Source organism: Aspergillus welwitschiae (assembly GCF_003344945.1).
Source record: "Aspergillus welwitschiae strain CBS 139.54b unplaced genomic scaffold BDQ94scaffold_31, whole genome shotgun sequence".
NCBI classification, from domain to species: Eukaryota; Fungi; Ascomycota; class Eurotiomycetes; order Eurotiales; family Aspergillaceae; genus Aspergillus; species Aspergillus welwitschiae.
Genome location: NW_020798725.1, coordinates 181680 through 200188, shown reverse-complemented (window position 1 = coordinate 200188; position 18509 = coordinate 181680). Strand labels below are relative to the sequence as shown.

At 52.0% G+C, this 18509-nt stretch overlaps 6 protein-coding genes across 6 annotated transcripts; 5 read left to right on the top strand and 1 right to left on the bottom strand.

Moving 5' to 3' along the window:
* Positions 1–208: 208 nt before the first annotated feature.
* Positions 209–5504, top strand: BDQ94DRAFT_173168 (transcriptional regulator SIN3; the record flags this gene model as incomplete). The annotated part of the gene is made up of 8 exons (XM_026772105.1): positions 209–309; positions 389–456; positions 548–1203; positions 1273–1373; positions 1423–2122; positions 2185–3525; positions 3581–4819; positions 4875–5504. The coding sequence occupies 8 exons, from the start codon at positions 209–211 to the stop codon at positions 5502–5504; spliced, it is 4836 nt and encodes a 1611-aa protein (XP_026623215.1).
* Positions 5505–6895: 1391 nt separating this feature from the next.
* coaT (acetyl-CoA hydrolase ACH1) lies at positions 6896–8927 on the top strand. Its single transcript, XM_026767325.1, has 4 exons — positions 6896–7171; positions 7237–7477; positions 7531–8496; positions 8547–8927. Exons 1-4 carry the CDS (start codon positions 7029–7031, stop codon positions 8772–8774), a joined length of 1578 nt encoding a protein of 525 aa, XP_026623214.1. The 5' UTR covers positions 6896–7028; the 3' UTR covers positions 8775–8927.
* An 878-nt stretch (positions 8928–9805) lies between these two features.
* On the top strand, positions 9806–10921 carry BDQ94DRAFT_77002 (oxidoreductase, short chain dehydrogenase/reductase family). Its single transcript, XM_026776498.1, has one exon. The coding sequence runs from the start codon at positions 9934–9936 to the stop codon at positions 10786–10788; it is 855 nt and encodes a 284-aa protein (XP_026623213.1). The 5' UTR covers positions 9806–9933; the 3' UTR covers positions 10789–10921.
* Positions 10922–11087: 166 nt separating this feature from the next.
* BDQ94DRAFT_149169 (uncharacterized protein) lies at positions 11088–12216 on the bottom strand. The gene is made up of 3 exons (XM_026767323.1): positions 11490–12216; positions 11312–11436; positions 11088–11248 (listed from the first exon to the last, which is right to left on the bottom strand). The coding sequence occupies exons 1-3, from the start codon at positions 11568–11570 to the stop codon at positions 11212–11214; spliced, it is 243 nt and encodes an 80-aa protein (XP_026623212.1). The 5' UTR covers positions 11571–12216; the 3' UTR covers positions 11088–11211.
* A 1797-nt stretch (positions 12217–14013) lies between these two features.
* On the top strand, positions 14014–15427 carry BDQ94DRAFT_149166 (uncharacterized protein). The gene has a single exon (XM_026767322.1). The coding sequence runs from the start codon at positions 14660–14662 to the stop codon at positions 15041–15043; it is 384 nt and encodes a 127-aa protein (XP_026623211.1). The 5' UTR covers positions 14014–14659; the 3' UTR covers positions 15044–15427.
* btgE (putative cell wall glucanase (Scw11)) lies at positions 15052–17309 on the top strand. Its single transcript, XM_026776497.1, has 2 exons — positions 15052–15309; positions 15405–17309. The coding sequence occupies exons 1-2, from the start codon at positions 15129–15131 to the stop codon at positions 17114–17116; spliced, it is 1893 nt and encodes a 630-aa protein (XP_026623210.1). The 5' UTR covers positions 15052–15128; the 3' UTR covers positions 17117–17309.
* Positions 17310–18509: the final 1200 nt, after the last annotated feature.

Genomic DNA, 18509 nt, shown 5'->3' with positions numbered 1-18509 from the left:
CCCGTCTGCTATTGGCAGAATCTCTAGCACAGTGATGTCGCTGTGAAATCCAGCTCGAGGAAGAGATACCCCAAGCCGTGTGTAGAGGAACCACAGTGCGAGACCCTCATCCGCAGGCCCACTACCTTGTTTCAACTTTGACCTGCAGTTGCCTAGTGCTCTGAGCAGGTATCAGTACTGTCAACATTTTATTCATGTGCCACAGACCATGAACTCTTCTGGCAACGATAACTGGCACCCCGGTGGCCCGCCAGCACACCCGGGGATGGATCAGATGAACCAGGGACCTCGTCCTCTGGGCTCCTTCAGGTATGTCTCTACCGTCTCTTGCCACTTTTGCATCGGTGCCAAGTAGCGATGACTGACTGGTGTCTCTTTCGCGATCTAGCCAAAACCCACCGCCTCAGCAAGGCCCGTCTTCGCAGCCCACGGGACCGGTTCTGCCCCCTCCAGCTGGTTAGGCTCCTCACTTTCCTCCTGATTGGTCTCGCGATATGGTTTACAGAGCATTTCCGGACGTTTGGCTGACCCCCTGCGCTGCTGTTAGGTCCTTATCACCCTGCGAATCAACCTGGCGGACACTCTCTTCCCGGACTGGCGGAGCTGAGCCAGGGCCATGCTGGTCCGCATCAGCCTCCCGCTTACGGCCAACACCCTGCGGCTCCCGGTCATAATGCTGGTCACTCGCTCCCGGGTATCGGGCAAGCGATGCAACATCCCTCGCCCCAGTCCATCAACCGGGAACGCGAGCGGGACTCCAGAGAACGCGAGCTGATGGAGAGACAGCGCCAGGAGGAGATGGCCCACAGAGAGCGCGAACAACGTGAACGCGAACAGATCGAGAGACAGCAGCTGGAGCGACAACGTGAACAGCAGCACCACCCGGTCCAGAGCCATACAGGGTCAATCCCTATCCACCAGCCGGTGGCCTCGAAAGTGCCAAACTCCATTCACGGCCCCAATGGTCTGCTGTCGAACCTTGGGTCTAACCCGGCAAATGGCCCGCAAGGTTCTATGCCGACGCCTGGAGGACCTGGCGGCATCTATGGGCCACAGATGCAACATGGTGAGGGTACACCCAGGTCATACATGCAACATCCAGGTGGTCCCCCAGGCCAACCCATGATGGGATTCAATGGCTCTGGCCCTCAGATTCCAGGCAATGTGGCGGCACTTGCCCAGGGCCAGCAGCCAATCCTCAACGTGAGTTACAGCACGCCGCGTGGATCAGTGCTCCACATCACGAAGCCGTGGCTTACGATTCCTTCACAGGATGCGCTTAGTTATCTAGACCAGGTGAAGGTTCGCTTCGTCGACCAACCTGATGTGTACAACAGATTTTTGGATATCATGAAAGACTTTAAGAGCCAAGCGTGAGCGTTATACCGCCGTGGGAACCGTGCCTGGCTAACTTGACAGCAGGATCGATACGCCCGGAGTCATCCAACGCGTTTCTACTCTTTTCAATGGACATCCAGCTCTTATCCAAGGGTTCAACACGTTCTTGCCTCCTGGATATCGGATCGAGTGTGGCACAGAGGATAATCCAGACGCGATTCGAGTGACCACGCCTTCGGGTACCAATACCTTGAGCATGCCCCGTGCTAGACACTCTCTGGATTCCTCTGGAGAGCTTGGTCCATCTGGTGGCATGGGCCCTCACGGACGCGCTGAGTACTATGACCAGTCTCGACCTGGGTGGCAACAGCCCCAGCCTCAGCAGCAGCAAGGCAATCTTCCAGGATCATACTCTCCTGGGTCCCGCATGATGGGGCCTGGCATGTTTGGACAGCAAGGTGGTCAGGGACAAGCTCAAGAGCATCACTTCGATTACCCAACCCAGCAAGAGCAACAAGCAGCAGCTGGAGCGGCCGCTATGGCTCATCAGCAGGATCAGCGAGGAGTTTCCCAGCTTCAAGGCGCTGCCTCTGCTGCTTCTGCGGGTCTCACGCGTCCTTCCTTATTGCAGGTATCAGCAGCGTCTCAACAGGGACCTAGCCTGACTCAGCCTATGAACAATCTAGCCGGCGTCGGCACCGGCATGCTGCAAGGCTCTCAGGATCTGACCAAGCGTGGACCGGTGGAGTTCAACCATGCCATTAGTTATGTCAACAAGATAAAGGTGGGTACAGAACAGCCATCCCCGCTATTTGATAAACCAACTGACATTGAAATTTTTGATAGAACCGCTTTGCAAGTGCCCCTGAGATCTACAAACAATTCCTTGAGATACTACAGACTTATCAGCGCGAGTCCAAACCAATCGGGGATGTGTATGCCCAGGTCACCCAGCTCTTCAATACGGCTCCCGATTTGTTGGAAGACTTCAAGCAATTTCTCCCTGAATCTGCAGCGCACGCAAAGCAGCAGGCCGCAGCTCGACAGGCAGAGGAAGCAGCTCCCATGAGTAATGTTCGTGGCGAGCCGAGCTATCCCAACGCCAATGCTCTTCCTTCTCAGACTCCGAGCCGTGACGTCAAGATGCCCCCATTGGGTCAGTTCAATGTCAAGGACTCTGCAAAGGATGGCAAGAAACGTCGGAATGGACCAGGCGCCCCATCTTCCATGGGTTCTTCGATGTCTGGTCCTTCGGCTGCGGATGCGGCGCGCATGGGAGATATGCAGGCTAGGACCTCAGCTCTTCAAGCTGGTAATGCCAACAAAAGGGCTAAAGTCCATCATACGAAGCCTTCCCAGGCAGAAGTACCCGCTGTCTCTCCCACCCTCGTTCCCGCTTTACCAGAACCGATCCAGCCGACTTTCTCCCTGACCCCAACTCAGGAGGAATTTGCTTTCTTTGACCGCGTCAAGAAGTATATTGGCAACAAGCAGACATTCAGCGAGTTCTTGAAGCTCTGCAATCTGTATTCCACAGATCTCATCGATAGGCATGTGCTCGTGAAACGGGCAGCTAGTTACATTGGCTCGAACCCGGAACTGATGGCTTGGTTCAAGCGCTTCATGCATGTCGACGAGCCAGAAGACAAGATCATTGATGTCAAAGCGAAACAAGACTCTGGACTTGTTAATCTGTCTCATTGCCGGTCTCTCGGGCCTAGCTATCGTCTGTTACCGAAACGTGAGCGCCAGAAGCCTTGTAGTGGCCGTGATCAGCTGTGCTATAGTGTGCTTAATGATGAATGGGCTTCCCATCCCACATGGGCGTCGGAAGACTCTGGATTCGTTGCCCACCGTAAAAACCAGTTCGAAGATGCCCTGCATCGCATCGAAGAGGATAGGCATGACTATGACCACCATATCGAGGCGTGCACGCGCACGATTCAGCTTATCGAGCCGATTGTGCAGCAGTTCCTCGTTATGTCGGAAGCCGAGTGCGCCGCGTTCAAGCTTCCACCTGGCCTTGGTGGACAGAGTGAGGCAATCTACCAGCGGGTGATCAAAAAGATCTACGACAGACAACGCGGGGAGAAGATCATCAAGGAGATGTTCGAGCGACCAACCCATGTTTTGCCCATTGTTCTTTTCCGTCTCAAGCAGAAGTGTGAGGAGTGGAAAGCTAGTCAGGTAAGGCACAAGGAAAACTCCTCTTATGTTGGTGCATTAGCTAACCTTGCAATAGCGTGAATGGGATAAAATTTGGCGCGAGCAGATGCAGAAGGCATACTGGCGGAGTCTGGACCACCAGGCGATTGCCAGCAAACAAGTGGACAAGAAGTTGTTCGTGGCGAAGCATATCCATACAGAAATCCAGAACAAATTCGAGGAGAGTCGGAATCTGCGCAAGAGTGGGTATCAGACCGCCAAGCATCAGTTCGAGTTCGCCTTTGATGATCCTGCTGTCATCATTGATGCCACGCACCTGCTACTTACTTTCATTGACCGTAACTCTGCTGGGTTTGGCGCCGACCCACAGAAGGTCATGACTTTCATCAAGGACTTCGTTCCCGTGTTCTTCGGCATGGACCGTGATACTTTCCACGTGTATATGAATGAACTTTCGAGTGGCGCATCCCCGATCGATGAAGGTGACGATGAGAGTCTGGCCGCAGAGGAGTCTTCAACGCCGCGCAGTCGGAAGGGCATCAATGGCAAGAAGATTGACCTTCTCCGCGATGTCCTCGAGCGTCGTAGCGAGAAGGTACGTCGTGGTGACAAGGAAGGCAGTACGCCAGCCAGCCGCGATGGCACGCCTGATGCTGTTCTGGTCCCGTCGACTCCGGTGCCTGATCCGACCGAGCCGTTCGATGTGGCCGAGCTGAAGTGGATGGAGCACCCCGGGCAGGGCAATTTCAACCAACAGCGGGAGTACAACCTGAACGAGACGTATGAGAAGAAGGCTCATCACTTGTACGCCAACCTGAACATCTACTGCTTCTTCCGCACATTCGAGGTCCTTTACTCGCGGCTGCTGCGCATCAAGCTGCATGAAAAGGATGCCCATGACGATGTCCGTCGCGCGCTGGTGAGCAAACCGGCGCAGGAGCTCAACCTCATTGACAAGTACCCTACGGAGTTTTTCTACGACTGTGATCCCAAGGCGAACCTGTACCAGCAGATCGTGCGCATGTGCGAAGAGGTCATCAAGGGGGATATGGAGCCTTCCCACTTAGAAGAGACCCTTCGTCGGTATTACTTGCGGAGCGGGTATCAACTATACAACCTGGAGAAGATGTTTGCTGGAATCTCCAAATTTGCGGGGGCGATCTTCAACGGGGACTCGAAAGACCGCAGCTCGGATATTATGAATCTTTTCTTCAAGGAGCGGGACAGGGAGGAGACCACGCACAACCAGGAAATCCAGTACCGCAAGCAAGTGGAACGGCTGGTTAAGGATGGGGACATTTATCGCATTACCTACGTAAGTGCTTCTATCTTAAGCTGTTTAACCTGCCATCTAACACGAGTTGCCTTAGAACCCTACCACCAAGAAGACGACGCTGCAGCTGTTGACGCCCGAGGATGCCACACTGGAGAATGAGGAGCTGAGCCAAGAGGCGCGCTGGTCATACTATGTCTCTGCGTACACGATGCGGGATCCGACCGAGGGGGTGCCGTTCTCTCAGATGCGTATGCCGTTCCTGAAGCGCAACCTGCCGGCCAAGCTGGAGCAGGAGGAAGAGTACAACCGCTACTACCGACCGCTGGTGCACCAGGACGGGCTGATCATCCGCATCTGCGCCAACAGTTATCACATTCTGTACGAGCCTGGCAGCTACGACTGGTGGTGGCGGCCGACGGCGCCGACGGAGGAAACGGCGGAGGAGGTAGCCAAGGAGGAGGCGGCGGTGAAGGAGCGACGCCGGGACCGGTTTACGGAGAAGTTTGTCAATAACCCGCACTGGGCGCATGGTCTGAGCAAGGATCAAGTGGACGAGTCGAACCAGCGATTCCGGTCTTGGATCAAGGGCTCGGAAGGGGAGGCTGCCGCTGCTGCTACTGCTGCTGCTCCGGCGGAAGGCACCGAAACCGAGTCGAAGAACGACAAGGAAGATACCGAGATGCCTGATGTCGAGCAGTCTGCGGTGGAGTCGAAAGAGCAATGAACAGTGCTTTCGAATAGAACAGCGCATGTCTGCAGCGTGCGGGCAAGTCCGCTAGCGTCTCCGGGGTCGTTTGCGCCCGCGCGCCTTCACACTGCACGATGCGTATGACGAATACAGGGGACCTCCTCTCTACTTAAACGGTACATAGTGTATCTACGGTTGCACGAATGGGAATTTCTGCTTGTTGGAAAAAATGAATCCTCCTGGTGGATGGCGAGGGGATGCGATCGGTCTGGTGGACTGGCGCGCGCCTCGCGACCGGCAGGGGGAAACTTGTCTGGCGTGGGGTCGGGGGATTGTGATTCTGGGACGGGGTCATCTTGGGATGTTTTCTTCTCTTTTCTTTTCTTCTTTTTTTATTCCTCCTATTATTTGCTGCGATTTCAAATTCTTCTTCACTGTGTATGTGTAACTAGGACTATGGGAGTTGTTGATCAACCGATATTGAATGTTTCGATTTGGATTGAAGTGGAGTCTAGATCAATTGCCTTGGTTTAGTATTTAGTTAGTAATGGACGGGTGCTCGCTGGAAGCAGAAGAGGAGGAGCTCAGCCCCCTTCAGTCCACTTCAGTCCAGTTCCAGATCCGTTCAGCTTAGCTTCCGTGTGGCCGAACAGCAGATAACCGATACGGGCCGAGACTAGTCCGTCGGCGCATTCCTGGACGAAGCTCGGTATTGCCTGCTTCTTCTCAATTGAAGCGCATTTATCGCAATGATATAGGGGGGGAAGGGTATATAATTGATGTCAATTCAATCGTCCCTGTCAGTAGAGTCATCTTTCTCCAGGGAGAACAAGAAACGGTTGAGTTCAAAGTGACGTGGGAGAGGCAACGCTGGACGAAGCAGAACTATGTTTGGCCGAGTGTTTGCCGGCGTGACGTCAGCATGAATGAAAAGGGAATCCCTTGAAGATGCAGACACCAGATGGAAAAAAAAAAATCAAGATGAAACCCACCAGCAACTGAGACAGGACACTGTCAGACCCATTCATCGTACTGTAGAAGAGTTTGCGACTCAGTTCCAGCACCATTGACCCTCCCTTCCCCAGAGGGAAGTGGTCCAGCAGCTGGCAAGACCTTAAATACACCCAGCTGGATGCAGGCTGTCTAGACTGCTCCGACCTCAGCATCGGAGTAATATACACCCTCCTGCATGCCCTTCCTGCAGCGCTGGTCGATCGACAGCCACTCAGCATCCGGCTATCCCCAGCGATCCCCCATAGTCTATGCGGGATCCATATTGCAGTCGCTCCTTATCCCCGAAGACGCGCTGCTGCTCGCCTCGTCTGGACCGGGGTAAGTGGAACGTGGCGGGGGTTCCGTACCGTATTTCTACCTCACGACGACCCTCGTCTGCTTTCTTCCCCCAGTTCTTTTTTCTCCCTCTTAATCTTCCTCTTCCTCTTCCTCTTCCTCTTCCTCTACTCTTCATTCTTCTCTTCTTTTCCCCTCTCCACTCTTCTTCCTCCCTCTCCTGATCAGCCTGTCCTTCCTTCCTCTTCTCATCCCTCTACCTCCCTCACAATGGCTGCTTCAGCCCTCTTAAGAAGCCGTGTCCGCCGGCCTTCCTACCTCAACCGGTTGGCCAAGGCTGAAGATCTCATCGACCTTTTCCCCAATGGATCGTATATCGGCTGGTCCGGATTCACGGGGGTGGGTTATCCCAAGTAGGTTGCGCCCGTTGTCCCCGCGTGGCAGCCAGAGGCTAATCTAGTTTGTTCCCGGTTCACAGGAAAGTTCCCACGGCGCTGGCCGACCACGTTGAGAAAAACAAGTTGGAGGGACAGCTAAAATACACCCTGTTTGTCGGCGCTTCTTCCGGCGCGGAAACAGAGAACCGCTGGGCTAAATTGAACATGATTGATCGCCGGAGCCCTCACCAGGTCGGCAAGGAGATTGCCAAGGGTATCAACAATGGTCAGATCAACTTCTTCGACAAGCATCTGAGCATGTTCCCGTCGGATCTGGTCTACGTAAGTTTCCATCAAATGTGTTTCTGTGGATGGTGACTAACGGTGTTGGGTAGGGTTGGTACACAATGAACAAGCCCAAGAACCGCTTGGATGTCGCGGTTATTGAGGCATCTGCCATCACGGAGGATGGTGGCATCATCCCCGGTGCTTCCGTCGGTGCATCTCCGGAGCTGATCCAGATGGCCGATAAGATCATCATTGAAGTCAACACTGCTAGCCCGTCATTTGAGGGTCTGCATGATATTGTCATGTCGGACAAGCCGCCCCTCCGCAAGCCCTACCTGATCATGCAGCCCGAGGACCGTATCGGTACTCCCCACATCCCGGTTGACCCTGAGAAGGTCGTGGCCATTGTGGAGTCCGACTATCCCGATCAGACGCAGCCCAACGCCCCCGAGGATGAGGGCTCCCAGGCCATTGCCAGCAACCTGATTGAGTTCCTGAAGCACGAGGTCAAGCACGGCCGCCTGCCTGAGAACCTGCTGCCCATCCAGTCCGGCATTGGAAACATTGCCAACGCGGTCATTGGTGGTCTGAGCAAGGGTGGTGCCGACTTCACCAACCTCAAGGTGTGGACGGAGGTGCTCCAGGACTCGTTCCTGGACCTGTTCGACAGTGGCAACCTGGACTTTGCCACGGCCACCTCCATCCGCTTCTCTCCGGATGGCTTCAAGCGCTTCTACGACAACTGGGAGCGTTACGCCGGTAAGCTCCTCCTGCGCCCGCAGCAGGTCTCCAACTCGCCCGAAATCATCCGTCGTTTGGGCTGCATCGGTATGAACACTCCGGTGGAGGTGGATATCTATGCCCACGCCAACAGCACCTGTGTCATGGGCTCTCGCATGCTTAACGGACTGGGTGGATCTGCCGACTTCCTGCGCAGCTCCAAGTACAGTATCATGCACACCCCCAGTACCCGGCCCAGCAAGGTCGACCCGACCGGTGTCAGCTGCATTGTTCCCATGTGTACCCACGTTGACCAGACCGAGCACGATCTCGACGTGGTTGTGACTGAGCAGGTAAGGATGACCTCCCCAACTACTTTAATTCTTTTGCTAACCAAGCATAGGGTCTGGCCGACGTGCGTGGTCTTGCTCCTCGTGAGCGTGCCCGGGTGATCATCGACAAGTGCTCTCACCCCGACTACAAGCCCATCCTGCAGGACTACATGGACCGGGCTGAGTTTGAGTGCCTGAAGAAGGGCATGGGCCATGAGCCTCACCTGCTGTTCCAGGCGTTCAAGATGCACCAGAACTTGCAGGAGAAGGGCACGATGAAGATTACCAGCTGGGAGTAAAGATAAAGAGAAAGGAAGAGTAGAGATATGAGTTATGTACAGAGGCGTATTTGTTTGCCATACTACTAGGTATCTATTTCTGCTGGCTTGGAGTAGAGTGTACAGTTGGTTGCAAAATAGTTAACTGATAATAAGTGACAATTTTCATTCAAATGGTTGCTCCGTAGAGATCGTTATTCAATTATTTGCGGAATACTAATTGAATGCTCTTTAGTTGTTAAATTCGACTTCACTACGAAAGCAATATCATATACCTTACTTTCCAGACTTATGTTTATCCTTATTTATGCAGTTCTATGACCAGGTCTACCTTGAATGTAGAGAAATCAAACACATCCGACGCCAGTCCCAACCCTCAAACAACTTGTAGACATTGCCAGGACAGCATCGACATATCTCTTCAATCCATACAGCTCCAATTATTGTCAAAGTATGGCCTTATTACAATCTACCATGCTACAACTGACTATCAACTTTCCAGGAAGCGAGGTTATAACAGCAATACAAACTCATTATGTTGAGCCAATCACTTTCTACTTGGAACCGCGTACATGAGATATACCGACTGCTTCTATGCCCCACTCCAAATCCCTCCTTCGTATTTGATGGATATGCTTCCCACCTGACCGGACATTACCTAACCTGTGCGGAGGTCCGCTTTCACTGGGGGGCTATTACCAGTAGAGTATAGTGAACCCTTCACCTCTGGACTGTAGCTGTCGTATAGTGGATTTGTAATGATCAATTCTGTGATTTGAAGAGACTGAGCTAGATTGAGTAACTACCAACGTGATACGTTTCATCACATTATTGCAACAGCCATACCTTGTTATCACTCAGTCTCAACATAACCATGTGGCCCTGTCAGGTTATCCAATCTACATAAGAAGAATAGCACGCCATCCATACACATTAATAATACATCAATATCTCCGATAGTTATCTCCGCCGGAACCTAAATCTTATCCCCAGTTACTTAACTCCCATGTCGGACTTAGCGGACATAACCTTCATAGACGAATATACGAGTAGTACTATTTCATTCATATTGCTCAGTTATATATAGTACTAACCAGGAATGCACCCCTGCACAGTTACCACCACAAACCAAAGAAAGATCCCCTCGAAAAACAATCCAACCTGAACAACCACCAAAAAAATGTCTCAATCAACCACCAACAACTTCATCTCCATCAACAAACTCACCAACACCCGCGTCCTCCTCATCGGCGGAACCTCAGGCATCGGCTTCGTCGTCGCCCGCGCCGCCCTCGAACACGGCGCCAACATCATCCTCTCCAGCTCCAACCCGGAGAGACTCGCCTCCGCTATATCCCGTCTGAAGACCCTCTACCCAGACCCATCCTTCACCTCCCGCATCACCGGCAAGGCATATGATCTAAGCGATGAATCCACCCTAGAGACAAATATCATCTCCTTACTCGACTACGCTACCTCTCCATCCATCTTCCCCAACACCACCACCAATACCGAAGGGAAAATCCTTCTAAACCACATATCCTACACCTCCGGCACACGCCCCTCCCGCACCCCCATCACCCCTACCTCCTCCCTCACGCCCCAAACCTATACATCCAGCCAAACCCTCCGCGTCCTGGCCCCCCTCATGCTGGGCAAACATGCCAAGACCTACATGGTGGATTCGCATACCTCGTCGTTGACGTTCACGTCCGGCGTGTTGGCGAGTAAGCCGGTGGTGGGGACGACGTTGAGTGCGATGGCGGGGAGTGCGCTGGGAGGGCTGGTCAGGGGACTGGCGGTGGAGTTGGCGCCCATTAGGGCGAATGTTGTGGCGCCGGGGGCGGTGGAGACGGAGATTTTTGATGCTCTTGGGGAGCAGAAGGAGATGTATATGGAGATGTTTAGGAAGGGGACGGTCTTGGGGAGGGTTGGAGCCCCGGAGGATGTGGCGGAGGCGTATTTGTGGTGTATGAAGGATGGGTTTGTTACGGGATTGTGGGTGGGGAGTGATGGGGGGGCTTTACTTAAGTAGTTCTATACATGATATATGTATAGGGGGTGAGAGAGAGAGAGGGAGGGAGGGAGAGAGTTAGTAGTTGGGATGATGGCATGGGTATGAGGGAGAGGGTTGTTGTTGATAGTAAGATTTTGTTAGTATTCAGTTGATAGTGAGTATTATTGACATTGACTTAGTGGTATGTGCTATCAGTAACTTACATCCAAATTCTCAGTAATATTGTAGACAGTAATATCAAGTCTAAGCAAGTTAGACTACTTCCTCAAATACATATTAGTACTAGTACAGATACATATACTACACTGCGAACACTCTTCAAAAGAACACTGTTTCACGATGACTATAATCTAATGCTATAACGAATCCCAAACACCAAACAAAAACCATAGATACATCATAAATCCGTCAAACACTCCCCATAACCGTCAGTCAATGCATCTAATCAGTAGGAGGCTTATACGATCCCCCAATGAACCTAACCACAACCTTTCGTTAACAACCATAACAACAACCACAGAAATAAAATCAGGAGACTTACCGACTCAACAAACTCCCCAAAAACCCCTGACTCTCCACATTGCTGCGCTTCGCCCAGCCTGACTCGACATTATAGTTCTTAGTGTCTTGAAGGCCGGCGAAGAGGCCACGGCCTGCTGTGGGATGCTTCATTTTTTATTAGCATTGTATGAAAAAGAGGGAGAAAAGTATAGACTCACATGCTTAGGAGGATTCTTCACCCACAGATCAGCTCCAAAGTCGTTCTGGAGACGGGCGGAGGAAGTCGTAGTAGATTTCATGATGTGTGAGATGTAAAGTATATATATATCCTTATAGAGAGTAGTAGTAATGATTATTCTGGTTTCTTGATATCTTTATTAACGATGCGAATAGTATTGTTTGAGGTGATTCAGAATAGTACCATCATAATCTGCATCTATCTACTTACTATATATACTACACACCTACCAGCACATCCAACAACAATACTAGTAAATCAATAGTATACGGCATCAATCGGAATCCCAATTCCCGTTCCAACAAAGAACAATCATCGCACCATACTCAGTCTCAAGTTTCTGGCATCTCTTCATCCGAATCACCTCACCCTCTTTTCCATCCATCGTCGGGGTGAGTGTATCCGGGGTAGAGGCATCACGTGTGTGTGCATGGGACTCGGATGATCCGAGCGAGGGAATATAGTTGATGTGGATGACCAATGAGATATGCTGGATTTGTAGAATTTTTCACTTCGAAGGATGAATTCGGCGTGGTGGTTGTGGTTGTGGTTGGGGTGGTGGCATGATCCCGGTGTATAGTTCGTGACTTTAGTGGTTTAGTGGAAGGTAACATGATCTGGGTGGTGGTGGTGAGATGTTGGCGCAGCTGGGTGGTACGATCTATTTGCTTGGACTACGTAGTAGGTGTTGGGAGATAAGATCTTGGGATTGTTGGCGGGTAAATATTATGTAAAGTATCGATGGAATACATAGGGTAGAGAGGTATATAAAGGCTTTGGATTGCTCTGCTTATTGTATTGTGTTGGTTGGATTTTATTCTTGAGGGGGAAGTGTGGTGATGTGGTGATGGGGTATGTACTGCGGCGACCGGTCGGTCGGCTTCAGCCTTGTGGTTTTTGAACCATGAGTTCCAGAGTACAGAGTACGAGGTACTCATGTAGGGGATATCATTAACGTTAATTGAGAATTATACACGTCCTGTCAAGTCATGTCGTGTCATTCTTTAACTCTGGATAAGAATGTGAGATTATGTGGTGTAAGTGTGTGGGTGTCAAACTGACACATTCCTCGGATCGGTCAGCCCAACTCAACTCTCACAACACATCCATCCATCCCCAGTGTCGGTCTGGCAGACACGTAGCAGCACAACCCAGCAACTCAACCCCAGGACTCTACCCAGTAACTTAACTAAGCGAGCATCGGTAATATCCGAATCTTCCAGAAACCCGTCAGCACTACAATACGAGTCATCGCCCCCAAGCCTACTTATTATACCTACCCTCAAGGTCGAACCCCCAAATTCAGGGGTCAATAGATACACCATCATGTCTCACACCCCAACGCGACTATTGAAAATTAGCCAAATTCATCCAAGACAACAACACACCTCGACCATTTTCCCATATTTTCAGCTCCGCCTTTCGGCCTTCCATAATCAGCGCGCTCAACGACTCGCTCCCAGATAGGCTCAAGCCAAGCCTGGTCAGGGGCAAATCGGTCCGCAGTGGAGGAGACTCTGCACTGACCGGTCGAGACCGGGCGGGCGATGATCAATTTCTGTGTGGGAATGATTTGTGGTCGCTAACGGATAGTTCGGTGAGGTTCTTCTATAGGAATTTTTCTTGTTTCCATAGTCAATAGTTTTGGACGTTCGCATCGTACTTATGTAGTCGAGGGATCCTGGATCTGGGGTAAGGGTAAAGTGATAGATCGAGTGGTCAGGGGTCTGAGGCGTGAGCACGAGGGGCGGTTACGTTGGCTGCCACTGACAGACCCTGACTCGTGTGGAAATGAGCAGACCGTACGGAGTAAGTAGTCAGATACTGTGTGGTCAAGCCAAGACAGTGAAAAAGGCCAGGCCTCGTCTTGGTTCTCGGCATTGCTGGAAGCCATCGAGAGACATCCCCACAGAGGAAGAATCACTGTGAACACTCTGAAAGAAATGAATTGATTGATCTGATCGGCGTGCGGTTGCTAGGACGGTGAAAGTGAAAGTGAAGGTAAATCCAGATGGATCAGCGAGTCGAAGATTGATAGTTAGCTAAGTGAATCCATGGATTTATTGATCAATTATTGACTAAGAGATGATGCGGAGAGATTTGAACCTTGCGCCTGGGTGATAAACTCAGTCACTGTTGTTGGAGAACTATTCTGATCATATTACTATGGATAGCAGGATCTCAGTAAGCAGACACAGTAATTTCCCAGGGGGCAAAGCCGGATCGTAGCCGAACGGTGGCTGTCAGACCGAAAAATTAACCGGGGCTGTTTCTATTCTTATGAACTCGCCTCTTTGGTGTTTCCTGCTGGGCTGCACTGCTTTTGCCTCTTGTCTGCTTGTTCCATCCAGCCTTTCAGACCCCGTACCTGAAATAACGCTCTCCTATTAACCGTGCAGAGGCTGAGTCCAACCATGGGACGGTTTCTGGGCCATCCATTATTGCGCCCGAATTATGGTCATTTCTGGCTGTGTTGCCCTTCTGTCGCTAATCCGGGCTGCAGTGGGTCTCCGGAAATTAAGGTGATTGTATCAGCCAATGACATCCCGCAAAGTCAGACAGTGGAGGCAGCCACTGTACCTGATCGGGCAAAGCCACAACACCTCCTGCAGGCTGGGTGGACCCCAGACTTTCCAGTGTTCCTTGCAGCTGCACAAAGCAGCCTCTCTCTCGCTCTCTCTTTTCTCTGTTGCCCACACTCTCATTTCCCTTGTGTGTGTTGGGTGGTTGCCACTCTGCTAGATGGCTGTGACTGCTCTGAATATTGTTTGTGTGGTATTTGATTTCTTTACTTTATATACACAGCAATATCCAAGTCCTGAATGATAGATTACCTGTCATCAGGAGAAGCAACGGATGTGATCAGGAGTGGTGCCTACGTAGGAGTATTGCAATAGAGTTTTCCTTCCATCACCGGAAAATCTTAATCCAAATCATCCATGCCCGGGGGTCAGTTTCTGGGTACAGCAACAAGTAGACTAGACAGGTCGTTTGTGTCCTCGTCCAGTCTCATCGATGGTCCCCCTCCATGGATCCGAACAGTAGCCAGACCCTGAATGTCAGGATTGCAGCTAACGGTCACCGTCACCGCATTTAGGCACAACCACATCTCTTGGAACAAAAGGATATTCTGAAACCCCCAAGAAGGGAATGGACGACGTGCGACTCCACCAGGCTATCCGAGCCGTGCGGACATCCAGTCCAATAGCGGCCAGTGGGTGCCTGGCATCCCCAATCCACTCCCGCCCCCTTTTATTTGCTTGGGGGCTTTTTCCCTGCTGGGCCAGACTTGCCTCTTTTCCCCTTCTGCTGCTGCTGCTGCTGCTTCGGCTTCTTCTTGGTCTGCTTTTTCCCTTTCCTTTTTCTTTTCCTTTTCTCCCCCCTCCCCTCTTTCTTTTTCCCTCTCGGGTTTGTTTTGCAGATCGTTTGTTCTTCTTTCTCCTCCCAAAGAAAGATATCAAAAAGAGGCCGGCGTGCCCTTTTCTCCCTCCCTCTCCCTCCCTCCCGCGTTCTCTTCTCACTCTGCAAACTTGACCACCGCTTCACTCTTTCAGCGGGCATTCATTGCGATTGAATTTGTTCCCGAACCCCCCTCCTTGATCTCACCCTTACCGTCAATATGAAGGGTGCTTTCCTTGCCACTGCGGCTGCCCTCGCCGGTACCGCTCTGGCTGATGGCGGCGCTCACATGCGTCGTCACGGCCACGACTCTTTCCACCAGCGTCGTGCCGTTCAGGCTGAGCCCGAGGAGTCTTGCGGCTGCACCACCGAGGTCATCACCGTCTGGGGAACCCCTACCCGTGAGTAAATTCCTGATTCCCCCCGCATTCCAATTGATATTAGTACCTAGTACTCGACGATGATGATGTGGACGATAAAACTGACCAACATATAGTCGTGCCCGCTGCGGTCCCTACCACCGTGACCTCCGACGTCGTCACCACCCTCCACTCCACCAGCTACACCACCGTCACCGTTGTCGCTACCCCCGGCGAGTCTACTGCCCCTGCTGAGGCTGCTACCACTGCCGAGGGTGCTGGTGCTACTGGCGGTGCTGCTGGCAACGCCTCCCCCAGCGAGTCCACCCCTGCTGCTGGTGGTGCCACTGGTGGTGCTGCCGGTGCTGCTTCGGGCACTTCCTCCACCCCCGAGGGTGTCGCTGCCACCGGTGCTACTGGCGGCAATGTCGGCCAGGTCTCCTCCTCCTCCACCCCTGTCGCTGCTGTTACCACCTCCAGCCAGGCTGTTCCCACCCCGGAGACCACCACCTTCTCCTCGACTGGTGTCTACACTATCCCCGCTGCTACCGTGACCGTCTCCGACACCACCTCCGTCGTCGCGGGCACCACCACCTCTCTGGCTAGCGGTACTCAGACCTACGGTGGTGTCACCACCATCGTCGAGACCTCGACCACCGTCACCTGCCCCTACGCCACCGTTTCTCCCTCTGGCTCCACCGTCACCAGCATCATCCAGACCACCACCTACGTCTGCCCCGAGGCTGGTACCTACACCATTGCTCCCACCACCACCTACGTTCCCTCTAACACCGTCGTGACCTACCCCACCGTCTCCACGGTCACCCCCGGCACCTACACCCACAGTGCTATCACTGTCACCGCCACTGTTACCGACTACACCTACACTTGCCCCTTCGCCAACGCCAACGAGCCCACCAGCACCCCGGCTGCCGCTACCACTAGCGCTGTTGTTGTGACTACCCCCGCTCCTGCCACCACCACTGCTGCCGCTGTCACTTCCTCCGTCCAGTCCAGCACTGTGGCCAGCTCCAGCGCCGCCGCCAGCTCTGGCGTCAGCGCCAGCGGCAACAGCATGGGAATGACCTACACTCCCTACAGCAACTCCGGTGGTTGCAAGTCCAAGGCCACCGTTGAGTCGGACATTGAGACCATCGCCAACAAGGGCTTCACCCACATCCGTCTCTACTCCACCGACTGCAGCACCCTCGAATACGTTGGTGCCGCTGCCAGCAAGTACGGCCTCAAGCTGATCCTCGGTGTCTACATCTCCAGCACCGGCACCTCGGGTGCTCAGGACCAGGTTACTGCCATCACCGAGTGGGGTCAGTGGTCGATGGTTACCCTCATCGTTGTCGGTAACGAGGCCATCTCCGACGGCTACGCCACCGCCAGCGAGCTCGCCACCTTCATCTCCTCCTGCAAGTCTAGCTTCGAGGCTGCCGGCTACACTGGCCAGGTCACCACCACTGAGCCCATTGACATCTGGCAGGAGTACGGCAGCAGCACCCTCTGCTCTGTCGTCGACGTCCTGGGTGCCAACATCCACCCCTTCTTCAACTCGGAGACCACTGCCGCTGAGGCCGGTACCTTCGCCGCCTCCGAGGTCGCTCTTCTGAAGAAGATCTGTACCAACATGGATGTCATCAACCTCGAGACTGGTTGGCCGAGCAAGGGTAACGCCAACGGTGCTGCCGTCCCCGGTGCCACCGAGCAGGCTACCGCCATCAAGGGCATCCGCGAGTCCGTTGGTGAGCTGTCGGTCTTCTTCTCCTACGCCAACGACCTGTGGAAGGACCCCGGCGAGTACGACGTTGAGCAGTACTGGGGTTGCATTGACCAGTTTTAAGCGGGTCGCGCTTGATTTGTCTATAGTTTCCTGAACAATTTTTTTTTCTTTTTGCTTCCGATCTGCTTGGAGTTGTTTATAATCCTGTATCTGTCGTCCCAGGTACATTCATCACGACAGGACTTGGCTTATCTTTCCCTTCTCCGTACAGTTGAAACTTTCATATAGTAGATATAACCTTTTGGTGTCTGTTTCTTTCTTCCTCTACTCTTATCTATGTGTCTACTGACCGGGTTTGCGTCAATTGCTTTTTCTTTGTTAGTATGTATAGGCTAATTTAACGGCTTACGATGGATCTATATCTATGTAATATTCTGTAGACAGTATACCCATGTTGAACTGAGGGACATATGATAAGATCCGCCATTTCATTCCACAGATCTCTTTAAAAGCCGCAATCTCTCACCCTGACACCAACCCTGACAAAAGAATCCCAAAACAATATGCCTTATGGTTCTCCTACATACATACATGAGACATCAAGCCACCGACGCAACGCACTAGCGACCAAGCCATCTTCAGTGTAATCGATCTAATCCACAATACTAGATGAACCCGACTCTCATACCCCTCCCCACAATCCTACAGGCTGAAGTAGGTTCACTCCCTCTCGTGTCCTCTATCATGATCTGGTTGCCTAAGGAAAGAGAACTGGAATGTAATAGAAAACAGATCTCTCTATCTATCTATATAGACAAGATTATAACTTGAGTGCTTCGATTACGATATCATGAGAATGAGAATATTGGATGAAATGTTTCTCTATGATCAAGTTGGGTGTTACGTACTTCCGGGTAAGTTTGTCTTGATCTGGTCGCTAGTATTAGTAGATAGAGACCAGACTCTCATATAATCTCATATTCTAGCGGTATATATGTACCGTTACTGCATTGTCCGGACACAGCGCCGTATTTTCAAAAACGCCAAACGATGTCAGGTTTTCATTCCATGAGCCATAAAAAAAAAAGACGCGCACGCCACAATGGAGCCTTTTATTCACCGGCACGGAGTATAAAATCGTCAATCTAGCACCCTCTTCGGATTGTACAACTTCTCAACCGTACATAATAGACCCCGACGACAAACCCAATCCCCTTTGCCTGGCCAGATAATTTATCTGGATAACCATGGCCATAACAAACTTCAAGTTAACTCGAGTGGTTTATACTCATGATATTACCAGTCATACTTGTCAGCCCTAGGCTTTAATAGTAGCAGATAGAACTGATGTTATTTAGTAAGCATCAATATTTACTGGCAATACTAGTACAGACAAGAACCATTCCGCAACTACATGCATGAAGTATGTAGGTCACCCCCATCAAGACATATATGGTACATCGTATGCGTACCCGCTAAGTGAAGTTGATGGACCGGCAACATATTTGGATTT